The sequence below is a fragment of the Salvelinus alpinus genome, chromosome 8, assembly GCF_045679555.1.
Source record: "Salvelinus alpinus chromosome 8, SLU_Salpinus.1, whole genome shotgun sequence".
NCBI classification, from domain to species: Eukaryota; Metazoa; Chordata; class Actinopteri; order Salmoniformes; family Salmonidae; genus Salvelinus; species Salvelinus alpinus.
The window spans coordinates 65,329,370-65,356,062 of NC_092093.1; the positions used below are offsets into that span (position 1 = coordinate 65,329,370).

General features: G+C 43.0%; 1 protein-coding gene across 6 annotated transcripts in view; it reads left to right on the forward strand.

Moving 5' to 3' along the window:
* mllt10 (MLLT10 histone lysine methyltransferase DOT1L cofactor) overlaps nt 1-26,693 on the forward strand; it is an 84,187-nt gene that overhangs the window by 44,688 nt on the left and 12,806 nt on the right. For all 6 annotated transcript variants that reach the window (XM_071414732.1, XM_071414736.1, XM_071414735.1 and 3 more), the window contains one exon: nt 11,107-11,255. In XM_071414732.1, the coding sequence (XP_071270833.1) occupies nt 11,107-11,255 (149 nt within the window). The remainder of the gene's footprint in view (nt 1-11,106; nt 11,256-26,693) is intronic.

Genomic DNA, 26,693 nt, shown 5'->3' on the forward strand with positions numbered 1-26,693 from the left:
GAGTATGCGCTGACTAGTCTTCACTGACATTTTCAACCTCTCCCTGACCCAGTCTGTAATACCCATATGTTTCAAGCAGACCACCATAGTCCCTGTGGTCAAGAATGCCAAGGTAACCTTGACATAATGCCCCAACAGATCCACAGATGACACAATCTCTATTGCACTCCATACTGCCCTTTCCCACCTGGACAAAAGGAACACCTACGTGAGAATGTGGTTTATTAACTACAGTTCAGCGTTCAACACCATAGTGCCCTCCGAGCTCATCACTAAGCTAAGGACCCTGGGATTAAACATCTTTCCTCTGCAACTGTATCCTGGACCTCCTGATGGGCCGCCTCCAGGTGGTGAGGGAAGGCAACAACGCATCTATCACGCTAACCCTCAACACGGGGGACCCTCGGGTGCGTGCTTAGTCCTCTCCTGTACTCCCTGTTCACCCACGACTGCGTGGCCTCACACTACTCCAACATCATTTAGTTTGCAGACGACGTAACAGAGTTAGGCCTGATCACCGACGACGATGAGACTGCCTACAGTGAGGAGGTCAGAGACTGCCTGGACAACAACCTCTCCCTCAGTGTCAACAAGACAAAGGAGCTGATTGAGGACTAAAGGAAACAGAGGGCCGATCGCGCCCTCATCCACATCGACGGGGCGGTAGTGGAACAGGTCGAGAGCTTTAAGATCATCGGTTTCACCATCACTAAGGAATGATCATGGTCCACACACACACCAACACAGTCGCGAAGAGGGCACGACAACGCCTTTTCCCCCTCTGGAGGCTGAAAAGATTTGTCATGGACCCTCAGATCCTCAAAAAGTTCTACAGCTGCACAACTGAGAGCATCTTGATTGGCTGCATCACCACTTGTTATGGCAACTGCTTGGCATCCGACCACAAGGCGCTACAGAGGGTTGTGCCTACGGCTCAGTACATCACTGGGGCTGAGCTCCCTGACATCCAGGACCTCTAAACCAGGCGGTGTCAGAGAAGGGCCCTAAAAATTGTCAAAGATTATAGCCACCCAAGTCATAAACTGTTCCCTCTGCTACTGCACTGTAAGCGGTACCAATGCACCAAGTTAGGAACCAACAGGACCTTGAACCGTTTCTACCCCCAAGCCATAAAACTGCTACATAGTTAGTCCGGGTAGCTATTGGTTAACTATTTAACGATCTGCATTTGACCCTTTTTGCACTAACTCTTTTGACTTGTTACATACGCTGCTGTAACTGTTTATTATCTATCCTTAGTCACTTTATCCCTACCTATATGTACATATCTAGCTCAATTACCTCGTACCCCTGCACATGGACTCGGTACTGGTACTCTGTGTGTATATATAGCCATGTTATCATCATTATTTATTGTATTTGTTCCTCGTGTTATTTCTCTTTTTACTCTGCATTGTTGGGAAGGGCCCGCTAGTAAGTATTTCACTGTTAGCCTACACCTGTTTTTTTACAAATAATGTAACAAATCAAATTTGTTTTGATTAGTTGCTATTGAGCTCATATTTGAGAGTTGAGAAATAAAAAGTATATCTACAGAAACTGAGAACATCCTCTCTCCATCTGTGACAACAGGATAGCTGTGTGTTCCCAGCAATTGGATGAAAAAATGTTATACAATCAGAACACTTCTTCCTCCCGGGAAAGGAGAGAGTGGCTCACTCAACACAGCAGCAGTCCCCAGCGAGACAGGGACAGTCAGGAAGACTCTTTCATTACAGGAATCATGAGGGTGATGTACTTCACTGTGTGACCAAATCATGATTTTAGTCTCCTAAAAATTAGGACGTTTTGAGTGAGGTGAATGAATGTGAAGCCCGCACCGATGCGACCAATACATTTTTAAAAATTGCACAGCCAAGTTACAGGGTCTCAAAATGTGGCTTAGTGGTCAGTCTGGAACCCTGCCTTGAAGGCTTCTCACTATAAGCATACTCTCTTTTTGTTTTAATTCAGTGATTGTGTGTGAATGTGAGTGTTTGATGGATGGAGGTGAAATGGGGGTTAGATTTGGGCTGAGTTAATGTTTGATTGTACAGAGGGTGTGTGTGGGTTGAGGTTAATCAGTGCTGGTTAATGTCATCGGGAGGGCAGCTTGGGTTAAAGTGGTCTTCATGTTTTGCAGTACAAAGCAGGACTCCAGCCGTCTGATCTGATGTTTGCTGCGGATCAGTGTAGTAGTATTTCTCCCTTGCTTAACCCTCTCTAAACCTGCATACATCTCTCCTGGAGAGACCTGATGACTGGAGACAACCACACACACACCAGGGTTTCCATTAGCTGGCAAAATAAAATGTAAGCCGTTAAGTAGAACTGCTGCGGCCAAAATGACCGGAAGAAAAAAATTGAAATACCAGTCGATGCTAATACATTTCACCATCATGCTTATCGGTCTATAGGTTAACTTCTTATGGCTGGGGGCAGTTTTGAGTAGCTTGGATGAATAAGGTGCCCAGAGTAAACTGCCTGCTACTCAGGCCCAGAAGCTAAGATATGTATATTAGTAGTAGATTTGGATAGAAAACACTCTGAAGTTTTTAAAACTGTTTGAATGATATCTGAGAGTATAACAGAAGTCATATGGCAGGCAAAAATCTGAGAAAAAAATGCAACCAGGAAGTGGGAAATCTGAGGTTTGTAGTTTTTCAAGTCATTGCCTATCCAATATACAGTGTCTATGGGGTCATATTGCACTTCCTAAGGCTTCCACTACATGTCAATAGTCTTTAGAACCTTGTTTCAGGCGTCTACTGTGAAGGATGAGGGAATGAGAGCTAATTGAGTCAGAGGTCTGGCAAAGTGCCACGAGCTCACTCAGGCGCACCCCGTGAGAGTTAGCTGCGTTCCATTGCATTTCTACAGACAAAGGAATTCTCCGGTTGAAACATTATTGAAGATTTATGTTAAAAACATCCTAAAGATTGATTCTATACATCGTTTGACATGTTTCTACGAACTGTAATGGAATTGTTTTACTTTTCGTCTGGCCTGCGCGTCATGAATTTGGATTTTTTAACTAAACGCGCGAACAAAAAGGAGGTATTTGGACATAAATTATGGACTTTATCGAACAAAACAAACATTTATTGTGGAACTGGGATTCCTGGGAGTGCATTCTACTGAAAATCATCAAAGGTAAGTGAATATTTATAATGCTATTTCTGACTTCTGTTGACTCCACAACATGGCGGGTACCTGTATGGCTTGTTTTTGTGTCTGAGCGCCGTACTCAGATTATTGCATGGTGTGCTTTTTCCGTAAAGTTTTTTTGAAATCTGACACAGCGGTTGCATTAAGGAGAAGTTTATCTAAAGTTCCATGTAAAACACTTGTATCTTTTATCAATGTTTATTATGAGTATTTCTGTAATTTGATGTGGCTCTCTGCAAAATCACAGGATGTTTTGGAGGCAAAACATTACTGAACATAACACGCCAATATAAACTTAAGATTTTGGGATATAAATATGAACTTTATCGAACAAAACATACATGTATTGTGTAACATGAAGTCCAATGAGTGTCATCTGATGAAGATCATCAAAGGTTAGTGATTAATTTTATCTCTATTTCTGCTTTTTGTGACTCCTCTCGTTGGCTGGAAAAATGGCTGTGTTTTTCTGTGACTAGTTACTGACCTAACATAATCAGATGGTGTGCTTTCGTCGTAAAGCCTTTTTGAAATCGGACTCTGTGGTGGGATTAACAACAAGTTTATCTTTAAAATGGTGTAAAATACTTGTATGTTTGAGGAATTTTAATTATGAGATTTCTGTTGTTTGAATTTGGCGCCATGCACTTTCACTGGCTATTGTCAAGTCGATCCCGTTAACGGGATCTCAGCCGTAAGAAGTTTTAATGTGTATAATTTTGTGGAATTAAATTGGCCTTTGTATTTTCGTTAGTCATCATGCATTTTATTTTTCCAAAACAACTATCACACGACCAGCATACAGAGCCAATTTTGAGCTGGATTTCTCCTGCAGCTTCTCAGATGATTGTTGCTGGAGTAAAACATATGCTTTTATAAACCCATTCATTGCACAACCATTCTAAATGCAATCGCGTTAAACGGTTTGGTGCATGATTTAAAAATAGTTATTTTTATTTCTCAACTGGTAATTGAAACCGCAAGCTCTGACCCAACTTTGCTATTTGGTGATTATTTTGGCATTTATTTGTACTTTATATTCACAAAATGTATCTTCTATCATTTCTTATAACCAACAGGAACTTTTGAACATAAGATCAGCAGTTACCCCAATTCCGACTTTGACTCATCTGCCCTGGGCTCTTTCTGTAATTCCGACCCAATTTTCGGGGTATCCAAGAGGAAACACTGGCATTTGTGGCAAGAAAGGGGGAATCCTGCCAGGATTAAGGCGAAGGGAAAACCGGCCACCTCTTCCCTCCTTTCTATTGGTCACTTGATAGTAAGATGGATAACGTTCGAATGCGGATTTGCTAACAACGGGACTCTCTAAACTCTATGCTTTTCTGAAGCATGGCTTTTGGACAATGGCTATCCAACTGGATGGATTCTCCATTCACCGAGTGGACAGGACAGTAGAGGAAGGGGAGGCGCGGGCCTCTTTATCAACAACAATTGGTGTAATGACTCGAGCGCAGTGGTAATATTGACGCCGATTTTAGTTTGTCATCATTTAAACTCATTTCCAAACTTCCATCAACAAGTCTCCTTTGCCTCTCAAGCAAGCAAAGAAGGCCCTACCTTTTCCACCATTCTGAAAATCAGATCATGACTCCGTACACCTGCTTCCTGTTTACAGGCAGAAGCTCAAACGGGAAGCACCTGTGACTCGTGCCGTTAAGAAATTAATCAGAGATTATGCCACAAGGGTCGGTTTGCTAGCTCTGATTGGAATATGTTCCAAGACTCACCTGATAACATCGACGTGCTAACCACCTCCGTCACCGGCTTCATAAGGAAATGCATCGGTGACGTTGTCCCCACTGTGAAGGTTCGCTGCTTCTCCAATCAAAAGCCCTGGATTAAGACCGAGGTTGGTGCTACGGTAAAGGACAGGGCTACCGCACACTGGGCCATCACAGACAACCCTGATGCAACTACTGAGAAAAGGAACAAGTACAGGAAGTTGGCTACGACCTCTGCAGAGTCATCAAACGGGCAAAAGGACAATATAGGAATAAAGTGGAGTCATATTTACGCAGGCTCCGAAGCCCATCCCATGTGGCAGGGGCTACAGTCCATTACGGATTACAAAAGAATACCCAGACCCTCTCTACCAGACAAACTCTACACATTTTATGCACGCTTCAACAATAACACCATACCGTGCGTGAGGGCCCTCACCTAAACCAGAGGACTGGATGATCTGGCAGACATATTCAGTCATTTTAAACCTCTCATTGTCCCACCGGGGTATTTGTGCTTTGTCAGCTCCTGTACTCCCTGTTCACCCTCAACGACAGTAAGATCAAGGAGTTGACCGTAGACTACAGGAAACGGGGGGCATGCAAGCCCCCATCCACATCGATGGGGCTGCAGTGTAGTGGGTCGATAGCTTCAAGTTCTCCTGGGTCCAAATCACTAAGTAGTGAAAATGGTTCACACGCACAGTTGTGAAGAAGGCGTGACAGCGCCTCTTCCCCCTCAGAAGGTTGAACAAGTTTGGCATGGGGCCTCAAATCCTCAAATGTTCTGCAGCTGCACCATTGAGAGCATTTCGACTAGCTGCATCACTGCTTGGTATGGCAACAGCACCGCCTTCGATCACATGGCGCTACAGAGGGTGATGCAGACAGTCAAGTACATCACTGGGCCGAGCTCCCTGCAATCCAGGACCTCTATATCAGGCGGTGTGAAAGCAAGGCCCGGAAAATTGTTAAGGACTCCAGCCACCCAAGCTATAGACTATTCTCTTTTCTTCCGCACGGAATGTGGTACCGGTGGATCAAGTCTGACACAACAGGCTCCTGAACAGTTTCTATCCCCAAGCCATAAGACTGCTAAATAGATAACAAAATGGCTACACGGACTATCAAAGTTGATCCTTGTATTTATCTAGTAGCCTATAGGCAAACTCCGACCATGGAAACGTGGAGGCAATTATTCATAGGCATCACGTGAGTTTCATGTTGGGGAAGCTTAAAATTGTTCCTACCATTTCTACTGTTCTTTGTGCCAGTTATGATTTTTATATCCGCATTGTCGTGGAACAGTTTCATTTCAATAATGTTTTAGTTTCTCAAAATCATTGTCACGTGGTTAATCATAGAAATTAAAATAAATCTCAAAAGTTGTCTACTAATGCGAGCTCACCAGGCTTCACCATATGATAGACCGTGAGGCCAGTGCTCAGACGCTAGCACTCATTCAACATGATCAGCACAGAGAAAACACACATGCTAATTTATCACATTAAGCATGAAAAAATTGACAAATCTCGTAAATGATTGTTATGAAATAAACCAAAACTTTTTTCTCATGAGTGTAGCAGGTTGTGAACTCTGCAAACAGCGTTCCACTCCGAGAATGAGAAAGGTAAATGACTCACTAATACAGGCATTAACAGAAATGAATGTAACCAAATAATGGGAATTAATGTTACATTTACTACTAGTGACATGTAAAGGGGAATTGATGTAAAAAAAGAAAAAAAGAAAAAAAAAATCACACAATGAAACAATGAATGGGCAAGAATTGGCAGGAGACAGCTGGGCCATTCTGGAGAGACTCGCCTATATATTTGACACACCCTTCCCTTCCCCTTCTTGTCTCAACATTTTAAATTATACTCAAGACACATTACCTTCACACGTTTTATGCTTTTCACTTAGTCGCAACTCAATAATTTAAAAGAAACTAATGATCCTCGATTCCTCTCAGGCTGTTATGCTTTCTGGTGAAGTATTTTGAAGTATTTTCTTTCTGTATAGACAGGAGTAATTATATAATTTTGGCATATGTATTTCCATTTACTTCCCTATTGGACCACTATTTCTCTCCTGTTCTATTTGTTTTCATCAACCAGGGCCTAAAATGTACTTTTTGGTCCACCAGTCACTGTGGCAAATTTTTTTTGACATAATTACTTTTAACAAAACAAATAATAAATAAAACAGATGACCATGCTTTGTAATGTTTCTATAACAAGACATGTATTAGTAGGAAGTAATGTGGTATATTGTTGAACTTCATTTACATTTTTTTGTGACCTCAAAATATCAGAGCCAAAATGTTCAACTGCCCCTTTAAGGGTGGGAGGTTACCGTGGTAACAGGGCGATATGTGAGAGATTTGGGATCTGACTATCTGACTCTGACTCTTCGCTATCAGTTGAAGCAGCAAACTCAAACTAACATTTTGAAAAACATCCGAGCTTGTGAACAAAACAATGTAAATAGCCAAGAAACATGAGGACAAAGTCAAATTAGACCAACTTTTATGCCTGTGCACAGCGCCTCCAAAAATGAATTCATCAGCACTTCACTCAGTGAGCTCAGCTCCCCTGCCAGGCAGTGTTGTTGCGCGAGGTGGGACATAGGATTATAATTTATTTGTGCAATTAGCAGCTATGAAACAAAACAGCAGAAATAAAGCTACTGCAGTATTTTTCTAACTCTAATGTGCTTATGCTTGACTTTTGACAATTTTTATTTGCGAATGAAATGCTCGCACTGTAGGGCCCTGCAAGTTGACCATGCGCTAAAGTGACTGGTGAAATAGACATTCTTACCCGGCAATGGCTAAATCTACCCGATTTTGGCGGGTGTTAATTGTATGCCCTGATATCAACTTTCTTTTGTTGTCCAGAAGCCACGGGCAGAATCCTAGTCATATTAGCTACCCGTCCTAGTTGTTGATTCTTTGGGTTTCTAACATAAATGTTCATCTCTGTCATATATGGAACTTCTATCAGGTGCACTGTTTAGAATGGTGTGTTTTCCCAGGTGCGCTATTCAGAATGGAGTTTTCCCAGGTGCGCTATTCAGAATGCCGTTTTCCCAGGTGCGCTATTCAGAATGCCGTTTTCCCAGGTGCGCTATTCAGAATGCCGTTTTCCCAGGTGCGCTATTCAGAATGCCGTTTTCCCAGGTGCGCTATTCAGAATGCCGTTTTCCCAGGTGCGCTATTCAGAATGCCGTTTTCCCAGGTGCGCCATTCAGAATGGAGTTTTCCCAGGTGCGCCATTCAGAATGGAGTTTTCCCAGGTGCGCTATTCAGAATGGAGTTTTCCCAGGTGCGCTATTCAGAATGCCGTTTTCCCAGGTGCGCTATTCAGAATGGAGTTTTCCCAGGTGCGCTATTCAGAATGCCGTTTTCCCAGGTGCGCTATTCAGAATGCCGTTTTCCCAGGTGCGCTATTCAGAATGCCGTTTTCCCAGGTGCGCTATTCAGAATGGAGTTTTCCCAGGTGCGCTATTCAGAATGGAGTTTTCCCAGGTGCGCCATTCAGAATGGAGTTTTCCCAGGTGCGCTATTCAGAATGGAGTTTTCCCAGGTGCGCTATTCAGAATGCCGTTTTCCCAGGTGCGCTATTCAGAATGGAGTTTTCCCAGGTGCGCTATTCAGAATGGAGTTTTCCCCAGGTGCGCTATTCAGAATGGAGTTTTCCCAGGTGCGCTATTCAGAATGGAGTTTTCCCCAGGTGCGCTATTCAGAATGGTGTTTTCCCACATTGCATTTTGGCAAATGTTTGAAAATTATGTTTTATTGGCTGCCTCATTACATGTGTTGCATGTTCTGTTAAGATGCATTTTCATAATCTACATGTGATTTCTGTCATTCTGATCACCGTGGGTGGAAGCCCTAATGGGTTATGTACCCAATGCATATGGGTCCGGTAAATTTCTCACGTTGTCCGGCGCTGTATTTTCCTAACGCAAACCCTGACACACACACACATGTTATTGAAGGCTGAGACGTGGTGGGTCCCTGGCTTGAGGGGGTTACTAGGGGTTGAGGGGTTTCCAGGGGGGATATATGGAGGGGGTGAGGAAGGGTGATGTTGGTAAGTCCTTATTGATCACTTTGATTGATTCCCGATTGGACAGTCCTACGCCAATGCAGCTGAGCTAATGGGGCTGGTCCACACTCACACAGAGCTATGTCTTACTATACTTGTGAGGACTGCTCTCCTTAACCCTAACTCCTAAACCTAGCCCATAGCCTAAAATAGTTTTTTAACAAGTGAGGACCGGCAAAATAGTTGCTTTACTATTCTTGTGAGGAATTCTGTTAATCAAATCAAACTTTATTTGTCACATGCGCCGAATACAACAAGTGTAGACCTTACTGTGAAATGCTTACTTACAAGCCCTTAACCAACAGTTCAGTTCAAGAAGAGTTAAGAAAATATTTACCCAAGTAGACTAAAGTAAAAAACATCAAAAGTAACACAATAAAATCACAATAACAAGACTATATACAGAGGGTACCGGTACCGAGTCAATGTGCGGGGTACAGGTTAATAACAAGACTATATACAGAGGGTACCGGTACCGAGTCAGTGTGCGGGGTACAGGTTAGTCGAGGTAATTTGTACATGTAGGTAGGGGTAAAGTGACTATGCATAGATAATAAACAGCGAGTAGCAGCAGTGTACAAATTCAATGTGGGGGTCAATGTAGATAGTCCGGTGGACATTTGATTAATTGTTCAGCAGTCTTATGGCTTGGGGGTAGAAGCTGTTAAGGAGCCTACTTGTGTATACTCACAAGTATAGTAAAACGTGAACACACACCCATCCATCCTTTATTCTGTGTTGTTGATGATTAACTAGGGTCCATAAAAGCATATTCACTACATGTATTCCTGTGTTGACATGATAAATGTAACCCCACCGTTGATGTATTGGCCCAGTGGTAAATGGAGGCTAGCTTTGGGATATGGATATATGTAGGCTAGGCGTAGCAAAAGGGTAAGGGTAGCAATCTCTACCCCATTTTTAATTACAAGACTGGCTTATTACTAATGTTAGATTTGTATATAATTTATGATGGCATCAGATTAAGTAGCGTAATTTAGTCAGTTTTGTCTGATTTTAACATTAATATCTGGTAATTGTGGATTGTCTTGTCAACAATATTGTGTAGGTTAGGAGATGTGTTCTATTGTGTTTGTATGACCTGAGGAGTAGTCTTGGAGTTTCTGCAGTACATGATCTCTCGTTTTCCTTCGTTCTCCATCTTGCACTCTCATGCACAAAGCACTCTTGTTCCTCTAGTGAATATGTGCTGCCCACAGCCATTCAGCCTTTTGTAGGGTGAGGTGGGCCTCTCACTCCTCCCTACTCCCCCCTCCCTAGGGGTCACTAAGGGGCAGGGGCAGAGTTTATACCGGTTAAGAGGGTGTGTGTGTGTGTGTGTGTGTGTGTGTGTGTGAAATCAGTAAAACAGCAGCAGCAACAACTTAACAGATAGAGGGCATGTGATGGGGGAGGTACATGAATATGAATGGAGCTTCCCCCCCTTTCCCCCAGTATGAAAAGCTGTGTGTATGTGTGTGATAGAACAATGTGTGAGTCATCAGATTTCTGCTTGTTATTCTGGGTCAGTGGCAGGACAGGCCTCCATCCACTGTGTGTTTTTAATATGTAGTTGTGTGTTTGTGTACAGCAGGGGTTGGCAACAGGCGACTGTGGGCCAAATTCGGCCCATAGTTTTTAGTTTTCAGCTAAAGGCAATTTTTTATTTAGGAAATCTATTCCCATGTATTCACACGCATAAAAAGAGACTGATTGTCTCAATCTACTTTAGGTATGAAATTATTTATTTTCAAAGGCAGTCACTTTTTCACCTAAGTTGTGATCAATTTGCAGTGTACAAATTATTACAATTTTGTTCCGGCCCCCTAACTATCTACTCTGACAAAAACCAGCCTGCGGCTGAATCTAGTTGCCCTGGTGTACAGGGTGCATGTGTAAGAATGTGTTTGTTGTTGATTTGGTTCAGCCCACTCGTTCATGGTACCATACACACACTCACTACTGTACTGCACACAACTCATATAAACACGAGACAATGAAGATGAGTTTAATTTCATGATTATGAAAAAGGATGATAATAAAAGTTATGTTGATGACGGTGATGTCTCTCCTTGTAGGTGCGTTCTCCAGTTGTGACGTGTCGTCAGGGGTGGGACCTGCTCCTATGAGTGGAGCTAACTCTGAGTTGCAACAGCCGATGGCCTCCCTAGCTCCTCCCAGTCCCTTCACTGTCACAGCCCCCATGATCAACACGGTCTCCCCCCATGTGAGTACATACACACACCACAGACACAGACTAGGCCCGTGCTGAACAGAGTCAGATCAACATTAATGTCAGAGACCTACTAGTTATATTAAGTTCAAATAGGTTTAGAAAAGGATGAGAGAGGAGTTCTCAGGGCTGTGACGATCTTGGCATTTTGGATGATGGTTTATTGGGCAGCCAAATGGCAGCGATAACCTTTTGAATAGCTGAGCATATAGAGTACCAGTCAAAAGTTTGGACTCACCTACTCATTCAAGGGTTTTTCTTTATTTGTACAATTTTCTACATTGTAGAATAATAGTGAAGACATCAAAACTGAAATAACACATATGGAATCATGTAGTAACCAAAAAAGTGTTAAACAATCTAAATATATTTGAGATTCTTCAAAGTAGCCACCCTTTGCCTTGATGACAAGTTTCCACACTCTTGACATTCTCTCAACCAGCTTCATGAGTAATGCTTTTCCAACAGTCTTGAAGGAGTTCCCACATATGCTGAGCACTTGTTGGCTGCTTTTCCTTCGGTCTGCAGTCTAACTCATCCCAAACCATCTCAATTGGGTTCAGGTCGGGTGATTGTGGAGGCCAGGTCATCTGATACAGCACTCTATCACTCTCCTTCTTGGTCAAATAGCCCTTACATAGCCTGGATGTGTGTTTTGGGTCATTGTCTTGTTGAAAAACAAATGATAGTCCCACTAAGCGCAAACCAGATGGAATGGTGTATCGCTGCAGAATGCTGTGGTAGCCATGCTGGTGACTGACCGTGTCACCAGCAAAACACCATCACACCTCCTCCATGCTTCACGGTGGGAACCACACACGTGGAGATCATCCGTCCACCTACTCTGCGTCTCAAAGACACGGCAGTTGGAACCAAAAATCTGAAATTTGGACTCATCAGACCAAAGGACAGATTTCCACTGATGTCCATTGCTTATGTTTCTTGGCCTAAGCAAGTCTCTTCTTATTATTGGTGTCCTTTAGTAGTGGTTTCTTTGCAGCAATTCGACCATGAAGGCCTGATTCACGCAGTCTCCTCTGAACAGTTGCTCTTGAGATGTCTGTTTCTTGAACTCTGTGAAGCATTTATTTGGGCTGCATTTTCTGAGGCTGGTAACTCAAATGAACTTGTCCTCTGCAGCAGAGGTAACTCTGGGTCTTCCTTGCCTGTGGCAGTCCTCATGAGAGCCAGTTTCATCATAGAGCTTAATGGTTTTTGCGACTGCACTTGAAGAAACTTTCAAAGTTCTTGACATTTTCTGGATTCACTGACCTTCATTTCTTGATATAATGATTGACTGCCATTTCACTTTGCTTATTTCAGCTGTTCTTGAAATAATATGGACTTGGTCTTTTACCAAATAGAGCTATCTTCTATAAACCAAGCCTACCTTGTCAACACAACTGATTGGCTCAAACGCATTAAGAAGGAAAGAAATTTCACACCTGTTAATTGAAATGCATTCCAGGTGTCTACCTCATGAAGCTGGTTGAGAGAATGCCAAGACGCCTCACAAGTCCTCAACTGGCATCTTCATTAAATAGTACCCGCAAAACACCAGTCTCAACGTCAACAGTGAAGAGGCAACCCCAGGATGCTAGCCTTTCACTTTGGTCAATCTTAATCAGTCCAAACAATTCAAATTCTAAATTCTTACTTTCCAATTAACTTCCCATTCCCTTTGTTACCTTCACTAGTCTACACATCTGTTTCCTTTAACTCAGAAGCCCTCTCAATCACCATCATACTCTACCTCTATCTTTCTGTCTAACGTTTACTTTACCAGGTGAACAAAAGGTTTGAAATTACAGTCAGAACAAACATGATAACTTCTGTTCACAGGGAAGCCACTTTAATTACTCGTGACTAGGGTTGCAAAGTGTCAGAAATTTTCCATGGGAGTTAAGCCCAGGAATTTGGGGAATTTTGCTTAAATTCATAGAAAAAGTTAGCTTATAACAGTGAACTTTTTTTGTGGGATACACAAGGCAATTCTAGGTCTTGTGGGATGTTTTGGTTAAATTATCCCCAATTCAATGGAATTGCAACCCTCTGCATGCACAGTGCATTCTTCCATTACATGTACAGCTGATTCTCAAGATCTTGCACACTAATGAGATGCTATTGAGTCCAAACTACTACACTGTCTAAGCCAAGGACTACATGCTTTCTGGTAAGTTTTGATTACAATACTGGGTGGGGTGAATATATTTTATATGACATACATTAATTTTTTGTTAACTAGTAAATAGTAGCCTACAGCAAAGTGTGTTTAAATCATTTCTAACTTGTTAATATTTCTGCTTGTTAGTTTTTCTACCATGTGGGTTTTAGCTTGCTTGAGCCTGCTGAGTGTTAATTCACCTGTTTGAATACATGTTTCATTTTTAAACAACTCCTTTGTAAGATACATGTTTTATCTAACTGCTTAACTATCTGTACATGGAATTGTATTTGTTTTTTTTACTCATTTTTTTCTCATCTTTACAGGAAAATGCCACGGTGCCATCTGATGTGTGGAGACATTTCACTGCAGCTGTACACAGAAAAGCTGTGTACATTTGCAAATACTGTGCCAAAGCATATGTGAAGAATGCAACAAAGATGCAGAATCATTTGGCCAAGTGCATAAAGTTCCCTCAGCGCTCACAACAAGAAACCTCTGTCAAAAGTCCCTCTACTTCTATTCGAGGTGAAAATTATGAATCCGACACCTTATCGATAGCAACAGCTCATGGTCCTCCTGGAATCAGAAGTGTTTTTGACTCAATGGAGGAACGTAGTCCGAGAAATGCTGATGAATGTCTTGCTCGAGCTGTGTATGCAACTGGTTCACCTCTGATGCTCACAGGCAATGTGTATTGGAAGAGATTTCTAAATGTTTTTTTTGCCCAGCATACACCCCTCCAGCCAGACATGCTTTATCTACTCATTTGCTGGATGTGGAGTTCAACAGAGTTCAAGTGAAGGTCAAGAAAATCATAGAGAAAGCAGACTGTATTGCAATCATCTCTGATGGGTGGTCAAATGTTCGTGGGGAAGGAATAATTAACTACATCTCCATCCCTCAACCAGTATTCTACAAGAGCACAGACACAAGGGACAACAGACACACCGGTCAGCAGATGAGCTGAAGGCAGTCGTCAATGACCTTGGACCACAGAAGTTATTTGCACTGGTGACAGACAATGCTGCGAACTTGAAGGCTGCTTGGTCTAAAGTGGAGGAGTCCTACCCTCACATCACATTGGCTGTGCTGCTCATGCATTGAATCTGCTCCTCAAGGATATCATGGCACTGAAAACAATGGATACACTCTACAAGAGAGCCAAGGAAATGGTTAATTATGTGAAGGGTCATCAAGTTATAGCAGCAATAAGTTATAGCAGCAATCTACCTCACCAAGCAAAGTGAGAATAAGCGCACCACATTGAAGCTACCCAGCAACACCTGTTGGGGTGATGTTGACGTCATGTTTGACTGTCTCCTGGAGCGGAATGAGTCTCCAAGAAATGGCCATATCACAATCTGCTGATATGGACAGCCCCATCAAGAGCATCCTCCTGGATGATGTATTTTGGGAGAGAGTGGTAAGCAGCCTGAAACTCCTGAAACCTATAGCAGTAGCCATTTCACAGATTGAGGGAGACAATGCCATCCTGTCTGATTTTCAGACTCTGCTTGCTGATGTAAGAGAAGAAATCCATACTGCCCTGCCCACTTCACGGTTGCTCCAAGCAGAGGAAACTGCAGTTCCGAAATACATCAAAAAGCGCGAAGACTTCTGCCTGAAGCCCATACACGCTGCAGTGTACATGTTGGACCCCAAGTATGCTGGCAAGAGCATCCTGTCTGGTGCAGAGATCATCAAGGCCTATGGTGTCATCACTACTGTGTCTCTCCACCTTGACCTGGATGAGGGTAAGGTTCTTGGCAGTTTGGCGAAGTACACTTCCAAGCAAGGCTTTGGGATGGAGATGCAATATGGCAGTCATGCCAACATATCTCATCAGCCACCTGTTGGAAGGGACTTTGTGGATCTGAGGCTCTTTCCCCTGTTGCCTCCATCCTCCTCCAAATCCCACCATTGGCCGCCTCAGAGCGCAACTGGTCCTTGTTTGGGAACACAATACAAGGGTTGAAAAATTGGTGGCCATCCGGGAAAATTTGAGGCTTTTTGAGCCTGACAATGAGCCGTCCTCAACAAGGTTGGAAAGTGACAGTGAAGATGAGGCCTCAGAGTCTGATGTTCAAGAGGTGGACATTGAGGAGGTCAAGGGAGAAGACATGGAAGCCTGAGAGGGAGACAACCAAGCTTTAGTTTCTAGACTATAATTTTTCAGATGCATGTTAAAAACGTTTTTGGGAGATGCAATGGATCATTGGAGATCATTCAATATTCCCTTTCTTTTGTTGTTCAGTGAAAATCATCCAATGTGAAGAGTCAACTAATTTAATTAAAGTTCAATTCATGGCAAATTTCTTTAAAAAAAATTATATTGGAAGGATTTAATCATTTGCATTTATGTCTACTTATGATAAGGTAAAAGGTTTATGTTTCTGTCTCCATATGCTATTGTAAATATATCCAATGCAAAAAACATCTGCATTTAAATGGTATTAATATTAATTCCCATATTCCTGTTAATTCCCATGGAAAGTTTCCACCTCTGAATATTCCCCAAAATGTGCAACCCTACTCGTGACCCCTCCTCCCTTTTCTCAATTCTATAAATCTATTTTAGAGGAAGACAGAATAAAGTGTCTCACAAGATTAAAACCTCTAGGGTTTTCCTGAGTCTGCGAGGAGTGTATGTTTGTGCAAAAAATATAATTTGTTCCTACTCGATCAGGTGTAATGTGCTTCGTGATTTCCGAAATCAAAACCCCCAAATATGTTATCTCTTGTTTCACTGGTTGTACTTTCCCATATTATGCCTTGTGACCGTGCTCTACCAAATAGTTTACTAATGTGGTGATGTCTGGCATGAGTTTCCTCGTCTCTTTTTACGCAAATAACAAATCACTACATACTGTATCAACACAGACTCCCTTAAATTTACACCCTTTTAGCGATTGTTTTAATTCTCACAAGAATTATCCAACTATCCAATTATCCCAAAATTAGATCCATACCCATCGCAATGTAAAATTATCCGGGCATTGTTACTGGTCCCATGTTCAAAGACACGGGTAGTAGTCGTATTGCTTTCGATTCTGCCCGTGTCACCACTAAATATAATACTTTTCCTGTCGTAAATTTAGCCAGTGGTGCCTCTCTACACTCAATTTTCGAATGACCAATAGCCCAACACACTACACTAATAAACCATACTAATATACACTACCGTTCCAAAGTTTAGGGTCTCTTAGAAATGTCCCACATTTTTTGTCCATTAATTAAATACAGTGTACACATTGTTAATGTTGTAAATGACTACTGTAGCTGGAGAGGGCTGATTTTTTAAATGGAATATCTACATAGGCGTACAGGCCCATTATCAGCAACCATCACTCCTGTGTTCCAATGGCTTTTCCCATGTTCTCAAAAGCGTTGGTGACTTACTGTGCTGCTGGCAACAATTTGAATTTTACGTTCAATTTTACGTTATTTCCCCCCGACATTTACTGACACCGGCCATATTCAACGGGTGTTGAGCGTTTGTAAATTCATCAGTTATTCTGCGCTCTGGTACATTCAGATGAGTGCTCTGAAATCCGAGCAGATAGCCTGAGTGAATTCACGAAGCACCCAAATTAACAATGTCCGATGAGAATGCACAATGACTATACCATTTAGCTAAGCTAAGAATGCCGTAAATAATCAAGTCAATAAATGTTGGATAGTTAGATGGCATATAGTTAATATACTAGAAAGTTTGATGTATTAGTAGCCAACGAACGTTAGGTAGCTAACATAGCTAACATATATTACCGGTACATACTGCTGTAATGATATGCTATGCGGATCATAAGGATAGCGTAACTAACAAATTGTCATAATTAGTATCCGCTCTCGCATATTTCCCGTCAGCAGGGAAATGCTGCCCAGTTTTATCCATAATTAGATTTTTTCAATATTTGAGCTGAATTGGTAGAATACTCTTGCTCATATTTTAGTGCCTCTATGGTTTTGCTATAGTTTTACCTCTTCCTGACCATGGTCAGAGTGTTTAGATTTACTCACTCACGGCTCTAATATGTGCCGATAAAAAAAAATAAAAAAAAATAATAATAAATTAAAAAAAATCAGAATAATAATTCTAAGGTAGTGATACCCAATTCCCCAGAGTGTAGTTATTTTATTTGTGCCTTTTAATTGGTAAAGGTTTTGATGCCTTGTATTAGAAACAATACTGGAACTTCTGCCAATTTATTACTGGAGAATATGTGTTCCTTTATTCGATCACACTGTGCAGCCAGTCGGGCTGATAGGGTCCATCGTCCGTCCATAATATAAATCTCTCATCAATACAGACACACAAAGCAAACAGTATTTGGTTAGGAACGTCTTCCTTTCTTGTAATTTGAAAAGAGTAATTTCTTCTCCATCTAAATATATTTGAACCAGACGAGCTAAATCACTTCTATGCTCGCTTCGAGGCAAGCAACACTGAGGCATGCATGAGAGCATCAGCTGTTCCGGACGACTGTGTGATCGCGCTCTCCGTAGCCGACGTAAGACCTTTAAACAGGTCAACATACACAAGGCTGCGGGGCCAGACTGATTATCAGGACGTGTGCTCCGGGCATGTGCTGACCAACTGGCAGGTGTCTTCACTGACATTTTCAACATGTCCCTGATTGAGTCTGTATTACCATCATGTTTCAAGCAGACCACCATAGTCCCTGTGCCCAAGAACACTAAGGCAACCTGCCTAAATGACTACAGACCCGTAGCACTCACGTCCATAGCCATGAAGTGCTTTGAAAGGTTGGTAATGGCTCACATCAACACCATTATCCCAGAAATCCTAGACCTACTCCAATTTGCATACCGCCCAAACAGATCCACAGATGATGCAATATCTATTGCACTCCACACTGCCCTTTCCCACCTGGACAAAAGGAACACTTATGTGAGAATGCTATTCATTGACTACAGCTCAGCGTTCAACACCATAGTGCCCTCAAAGCTCATCACTAAGCTAAGGATCCTGGGATTAAACACCTCCTCTGCAACTGGATCCTGGACTTCCTGACGTGCCGCCCCCAGGTGGTGAGGGTAGGTAGCAACACATCTGCCACGCTGATCCTCAACACTGGAGCTCCCCAGTGGTGCGTGCTCAGTCCCCTCCTTTACTCCCTGTTCACCCACGACTGCATGGCCAGGCACGACTCCAACACCATCATTAAGTTTGCAGACGACACAACAGTGGTAGGCCTGATCACCGACAACGATGAGACAGCCTATAGGGAGGAGGTCAGAGACCTGGCCGGGGGGTGCCAGAATAACAACCTATCCCTCAACGTAACCAAGACTAAGGAGATGATTGTGGACTACAGGAAAAGGAGGACCGAGCACGCCCCCATTCTCATCGACGGGGCTGTAGTGGAGCAGGTTGAGAGCTTCAAGTTCCTTGGTGTCCACATCAACAACAAACTAGAATGGTCCAAACACACCAAGACAGTCGTGAAGAGGGTACGACAAAGCCTATTCCCCCTCAGGAGACTGAAAAGATTTGGCATGGGTCCTGAGAACGGCCCAATACCTCACTGGGGCTAAGCTGCCTGCCATCCAGGACCTCTACACCAGACGGTGTCAGAGGAAGGCCCTAAAAATTGTCAAAGACCCCAGTCATAGATTGTTCTCTCTACTACCGCATGGCAAGCAGTACTGGAGTGCCAAGTCTTGGACCAAAAGGCTTCTCAACAGTTTTTACCCCCACGCCATAAAACTCCTGAACAGGTAATCAAATGGCTACCCGGACTATTTGAATTGTGTGCCCCCCCCCAACCCCTCTTTTTACGCTGCTGCTACTCTCTGTTTATCATATATGCATAGTCACTTTAACTATACATTCATGTACATACTACCTCAATTGGGCCAACCAACCAGTGCTCCCGCCCATTGGCTAACCAGGCTATCTGCATTGTGTCCCACCCACCACCTGCCAACCCCTCTTTTACGCTACTGCTACTCTCTGTTTATCATATATGCATAGTCACTTTAACCATATCTACATGTACATACTACCTCAATCAGCCTGACTAAACGGTGTCTGTATGTAGCCTCGCTACTTTTATAGCCTCGCTACTGTAAATAGCCTGTCTTTTTACTGTTGTTTTATTTCTTTACTTACCTATTGTTCACCTAATACCTTTTTTGCACTATTGGTTAGAGCCTGTAAGTAAGCATTTCACTGTAAGGTGAATCACTACACGTGATTTGATTTGAATTACTCTGTAATTTAAATGTTGTACCGACATGGTAGTTCCTCCTATGCACACTTCTGTGTAGGGTTTAAATTTATAACTGGTTTCCCAATCATAACCAATTGTTTACCAGTACACTGACTAATACATTTTCTTTTACAATGTTTATTTTCTGTTTTTTTGTATTTTTGTAACCTGCAGGATTATTTTATTTTTTGTATCTCAGGATTGTGCCCTGGAATCACATAACTCGTAACTGTGTCATATCATCCCATGGCTGCTTCTCTGCTTCAACAGAGAAACACAACCCCTGTCTCTAAGCAGGATACTTCTGCTTCAACAAAAATATCCCAATTGGAGGTGTCCCCTGCTCCTACAGGGTCACCCTGCTTCAACAGGGCATTTCCCTAGAATTACTTCTAGGACTTCCTCTATTCAGAAATAACTCTGCTACAACAACGTTTCTGATTAGGGGTGTCTTTGCTACAACAAAGACATAATGTGCACAACCTGTCCCAGAACAGGATTTTCTATGATGTTTGTAGTGGCTTCCTTTTCTCTTTACCATAGCCACTGCCCAAGCCTGAAGTGGGGTTGTTTCGTACGCATACAGTCCACAGTCAAACGTTTCCAAACGGCCAAAACATTCAATGAGATCCAGGGATGTGGTGCAACAAAAAGGTTTATTCTTCTAATATCTAACAAAAAAAAATGTATCCAATCAACTTAAAGCAGAGATTACTTGACATGGAAAATACATAAATTGACCTGTCTGTATGTCTGTCTGTATGGTCAAAAAACGATACCGCTCCCGTGTCTAGCAAGGACTTCCCCTCCCAAAGGCCCAACTTCCTGCCTTTATCCTAACACACTTACCACAGTACAATGAATGGGCAAGAGGGGGGGGCAAAAACTAAGTAACACTAACAACAAATGAATATATCTCAATCAGGTAAATATAAATCATAAAGATACGTACCTAATATTTCATCATATACATTCATATTTAATATATTTACACAAATGTACATGGAGCTCTGTATGTTCTGTCTTTTATACAAATATGACCAAATCGGCTCTAACATACCAGCCCCTAATTGTTAACTGCACTGAATGCACAACAATTACTTAATATTCAAACGTAGAGCCAATACACAAAACATTCTATACCAGAGCACTATTACAGTTCACAACTATATACAAATATACAAGGTCCAATATAGGAAAATAGTCCATAGATCTCAGTCTGAGTTGAAGTGTTCAACTTCCAAACATTTCAAGAGTTTGACGTCCAAAAATGTATGACTATGACATCAGCGAATCAGAGGTGCACGTGATTCAAAGATGGAGCACTGTGTGTGTGTGTGTGTGTGTGTGTGTGTGTGTGTGTGTGTGTGTGTGTGTGTGTGTCTCACTCCGCCGCCTCCAGGAGCAGACAGAGTTTATTGATATGTCCCTGTAAGATATTGGTCTTGGTCTTAACCATGACGCTCCGGACAAGACCTTTGGCCCCTGGCAAAGCCTCCACCACACGCCCCATTAGCCAAGAGTTCCTTGGGGCGGTGTCATCAACGATGACCACAAGGTCACCAGGACTGAAGTTTCTCTTAGTTTTGTTCCACTTGTTCCGCTCCTGCATAAGTGGAAGATACTCCCTGATCCATCTCTTCCAGAAGAGGTCAGTGATATATTGCACTTGCTTCCATCTCCTTTGTGAGTATAGGTCGCTTCTCTGGAATAGTCCTGGTGGCAGGACTGGCTTTGCTTTCAGATGAAGCAGATACAGTGGGGAGAACAAGTATTTGATACACTGCCGATTTTGCAGGTTTTCCTACTTACAAAGCATGTAGAGGTCTGTAATTTTTATCACAGGTACACTTCAACTGTGAGAGACGGAATCTAAAACAAAAATCCAGAAAATCACATTGTATGATTTTTAAGTAATTAATTTGCATTTTATTGCATGACATAAGTATTTGATCACCTACCAACCAGTAAGATTTCCGGCTCTCACAGACCTGTTAGTTTTTCTTTAAGACGCCCTCCTGTTCTCCACTCATTACCTGTATTAACTGCACCTGTTTGAACTCGATACCTATATAAAAGACACCTGTCCACACACTCAATCAAACAGACTCCAACCTCTCCACAATGGCCAAGACCAGAGAGCTGTGTAAGGACATCAGGGATAAAATTGTAGACCTGCACAAGGCTAGGATGGACTACAGGACAATAGGCAAGCAGCTTGGTGAGAAGGCAACAACTGTTGGCGCAATTATTAGAAAATGGAAGAAGTTCAAGATGACGGTCAATCACCCTTGGTCTGGGGCTCCATGCAAGATCTCACCTCGTGGGGCATCAATGATCATGAGGAAGGTGAGGGATCAGCCCAGAACTACACGGCAGGACCTGGTCAATGACCTGAAGAGAGCTGGGACCACAGTCTCAAAGAAAACCATTAGTAACACACTACGCCGTCATGGATTAAAATCCTGCAGCGCACGCAAGGTCCCTCTGCTCAAGCCAGCGCATGTCCAGGACCGTCTGAAGTTTGCCAATGACCATCTGGATGATCCAGAGGAGGAATGGGAGAAGGTCATGTGGTCTGATGAGACAAAAATATAGCTTTTTGGTCTAAACTCCACTCGCCGTGTTTGGAGGAAGAAGAAGGATGAGTACAACCCCAAGAACACCATCTCAACCGTGAAGCATGGAGGTGGAAACATCATTCTTTGGGGATGCTTTTCTGCAAAGGGGACAGGACGACTGCACCGTATTGAGGGGAGGATGGATGGGGCCATTTATCGCGAGATCTTGGCCAACAACCTCCTTCCCTCAGTAAGAGCATTGAAGATGGGTCGTGGCTGGGTCTTCCAGCATGACAACGACCCGAAACACACAGCCAGGGCAACTAAGGAGTGGCTCCGTAAGAAGCATCTCAAGGTCCTGGAGTGGCCTAGCCAGTCTCCAGACCTGAACCCAATATAAAATCTTTGGAGTTAGCTGAAAGTCCGTATTGCCCAGCGACAGCCCCCAAACCTGAAGGATCTGGAGAAGGTCTGTATGGAGGAGTGGGCCAAAATCCCTGCTGCAGTGTGTGCAAACCTGGTCAAGAACTACAGGAAATGTATGATCTCTGTAATTGCAAACAAAGGTTTCTGTACCAAATATTAAGTTCTGCTTTTCTGATGTATCAAATACTTATTTCATGCAATAAAATGCAAATTAATTACTTAAAAATCATACAATGTGATTTTCTGGATATTTGTTTTAGATTCTGTCTCTCACAGTTGAAGTGTACCTATGATAAAAATTACAGACCTCTACATGCTTTGTAAGTAGGAAAACCTGCAAAATCGGCAGTGTATCAAATACTTGTTCTCCCCACTGTAATTCTGAGTCAGGGGTTCTAGATCATTAGGGCCATTTGTTACAGTTGTGATTGGTCTGTCGTTCATAATCGCCTCAACTTCACACAAAGCTGTCTGCAAAGCCTCATCATCCAGTACTTGCTCTTTAAGGACTGAATAGAGGATATTTTTCACCAGTTGGATCAACCTCTCCCATACCCCCCCATGGTGGGCTCCAGAGGGAGGGTTGAATGACCATGTCACTCCTTCCTTCAGTAATTCGTTTTGAATCTTGTTGTGATCCAGCTCTTTCAGAGCTTCTCCGAGCTCTCTGTGTGTTCCAACAAAGTTGGTGCCATTGTCTGTTTCTGGTTTCTCCAGGAGTTCTGGTCCTTTGCGCCATCTCTTTGAATTCAGGAAAGTTTCAACATGTAATCCTCTTGAGGCATCATCGGCTGGGTTGTGTTTGGAGTTCAAATACCTCCACTGTTTTGCTTTCGATAGGTCACGGATCATAGCAACCCTATTAGCCACAAAGGTATGGAATCTCTTGGTATTGTTGCGGATGTATTTTAGCACAGACTGGCTGTCTGTTCAGAAAGTTGACTCCTCAAGTTCAATCTGGAGCTCCAACCTTAACATCCTGTCCACTCGCACTGCCAATGTTGCTGCGGCCAATGTTGCTGCGGCAAGTTCCAGTCTGGGGATCGTAATCTGCTTGAGTGGAGTCACCCTTGATTTCCCCAGTATGAATGCGATGTGGACCTTTTTTCCATACAGTTTGTGAACCTAAGGTAGCTTGCCGTGCCATAACCTTGTTCACTTGCGTCACCGAAGTGATGCAGCTGTGCGGTCTTGACCTGACCAAAGTTCTCAGGCATCATACACATGTCAATCTGGAATCTGGACAGCTGGTCCAGCTCTGAGAGCCATTTCTTCCATGAAATAGTGTTCTTCAGGGATGACTTCGTCCCATCCACACTTTAGCTTGCAGAGAGCTTGGAGAATTTGCTTTGCCTTTAATACGAATGGGGCGAGGAAACCTAAAGGATCATGAATAGAGCTGACAGTTGAGAGAATACCTCTTCTTGTAAGGGGTTTGTTCTTGACAGTGACTCGGAAGGTAAACACATCACTTTCAATGTTCCATCGGATTCCAAGTGCTCTTTCAACAGGCAGCTTTTCTCTGTCCAGGTCCAGTTCTTTTATCTGCTTGTCTTTGTGTTCATCAGGGATAGAAGCCAGCACGGTGCGGCTGTTGCTGACCCACTTGGTCAATTTGAACCCACCCTGAGAGCACACATCCCTGAGGTTTTTTGTGAGAGCTATGGCTTGTTCTTCTATGGCCACTGACTCGAGGCAGTCATCAACATTGAAGTTGGACTTGACTGTTTGAATCACCTCTTCATCGTACCTCTCACAGTTGTCTTCTGCAGTCTTTCACAGTGCAAAGTTTGCACAACTTGGAGAGGATATAGCACCGAAAAGATGTACCGTCATTCTGTACTACTCCAATCTTTTGTTAGTATCACTGTCCGGCCACCATAGGAATCACAGGAAGTCTAAGTAATATTCATGGAAACGTACTTGATGGAACATTCCTTCGATGTCTGCCATCATGGCAATGTGCTCTTGCCGAAATCTTAGCAAGACTCCTATAAGTGTGTTTGCCAGGTCAGGGCCTTGAAGGGGTTCACTGTTGAGAGATGTGCCTTTATAGGATGATGAACAGTCAAACACCACTCGTATTGTTCCTTTGCGCTTATGGTGAACGCCATGGTGTGGTATGTACCATACCTTTCCTTTTTCTCTGAGGAGCTGTTCTTGTGGTACCTTCTCGGCGTAACCTTTTGTTATCATCTCTCCCATGAAGCCTTTGTACTCTGCAGCGTAACCTTTGTCCTTCTTGAACTTCCTGATAATATTTAGAGCCCGCTGCTTTGCCATGCCACGATTGCTTGGCAGGACTACATCTTTGTTGCGAAAGGGCAACGGTAAGTAGTAGTGGCGGTCTTTGAGGGTTATGGAGCTTGATACTATCTCCATAAACTTACGATCCTCAGCTGACCTCACTTTTCTCTTCATACTCTCTCTCAGGGAAGTCATGGTTGTACTGATTTACAAGAAGAACCCCCAGGTCGGTCATTGAGATACGATTGGCCATCACCGTAGGACACCCAGATTCTTCTGCCATGGTACAATTGTTAAGAGGACCGTTCATCACCCATCCAAAGAGGGTTTTCACTGCATACGGTCCGTTGCCTTGGCTATTTATGATTTGCCAGGGTTCCATTGCCTTTGGAGCATTTACACCAATCAGGAGTTCGACGTCGGCATCAATTTCCTTCAACTGAACCTCTTTCAGGTATGGCCACCTTTTGAGATCTTTCTGAGTGGGAATGTTCTCTCTTGTCACTGGGATCTTATTTTGGGTGTAGACCTTTGGTAATGCAAGAAATGTGTTGCCTTCCACGTTGACAATCTCTAATCCAGATATCTCAAAGCTCTTGGTAGGACTCTCCTGCCCCATTGTGCGTAGCAGAATGTGCGTCACCAGCTTCCAGTGAAACAAGAGCACTGCTGACAGTCTCTTCCCGCTTTACTGCTACACCACTCATATCTGCCTTTTGAGATCTAAATCTCTCTCTTCCTTCAATGTGCAGGATAGTGGGGTGCTTTCTTTGACAGCTCTGACAGGACATCCTTCTTTTATATTCTTTGCTTAAGTGTCCTCTCATTAAACAGCCAAAACAAAGGCCTTTTGATCTCAGAAACTCAACCTTGGATTTGTGTGGCTGTGCCTTCACCTGTTGGCAGTCAACCAATAAATGCTCACCAGCACAAAATACACATGAGATACTGGGAGCATCAGAAGGGTAGGTGCCTGGTCTCTTTACTTTGAATGTTTGTTATTTTAGAGGTTTTTCAGAGTCACAATCTGCCACTACAGCTACTGCAGTGGCAAAACTGCTTCCCCTACTCTTGGACTTGAACTGATGTTTAAAGTCAGCTTCTGTTTTGGTTTAAAAAAACGTTTTGTTTGACAGGGGATCTTGAATATCTCCATACAACGGATCCTGCAGTATTTTGGACTGTTTTTCCATGAACGTCACAAGGTCACTGAACTGGGCCCTCAGGTGGCTTCTCCCTAAAATATCACATGCTGTAGACCTCCATTTTTCCCTTAGTTTGTAGGGAAGTTTTGACATGATCAACTTTATGTTGGAGGGAAGATTAAGCTCTTCCATGTCCTGTAGGTCTTGCATAGCGTTACAGCAACCTCTAAGATAGAGTGCATAGCCACCCAGTCCCTTTCCATCATCCGGTTTGATGTTTGTCCTGTTCCAAGCTTTTTCCATGTAAGCAGTGGTGACTTTGATTTCATTGCCAAATTGTTCCTTTAACAACCTCTTAGCCTCTGCATAGCCTCTTCTGGCTTCCATATGCAGACCACTACGGACCAGATCCTTGGGCTGACCAGAGGTGTACTGCTCCAGGTAATAGAGCCTATCCTGGTGACTGCTTGTCTTATCTTCTATACCATGCTCAAATGCACGCATGAATGGCCTAAAGTTTAGAGGATCACCGTCAAACATTGGTATCTCCCGAACAGGGAGTGTGGCCTGTTTGTGCTGTAGTACAAGGAGGTCAGCAATTTCATTCTGCCTTTGCATGACAGTAGAGAGGTTATCATGGCTGGTATTAT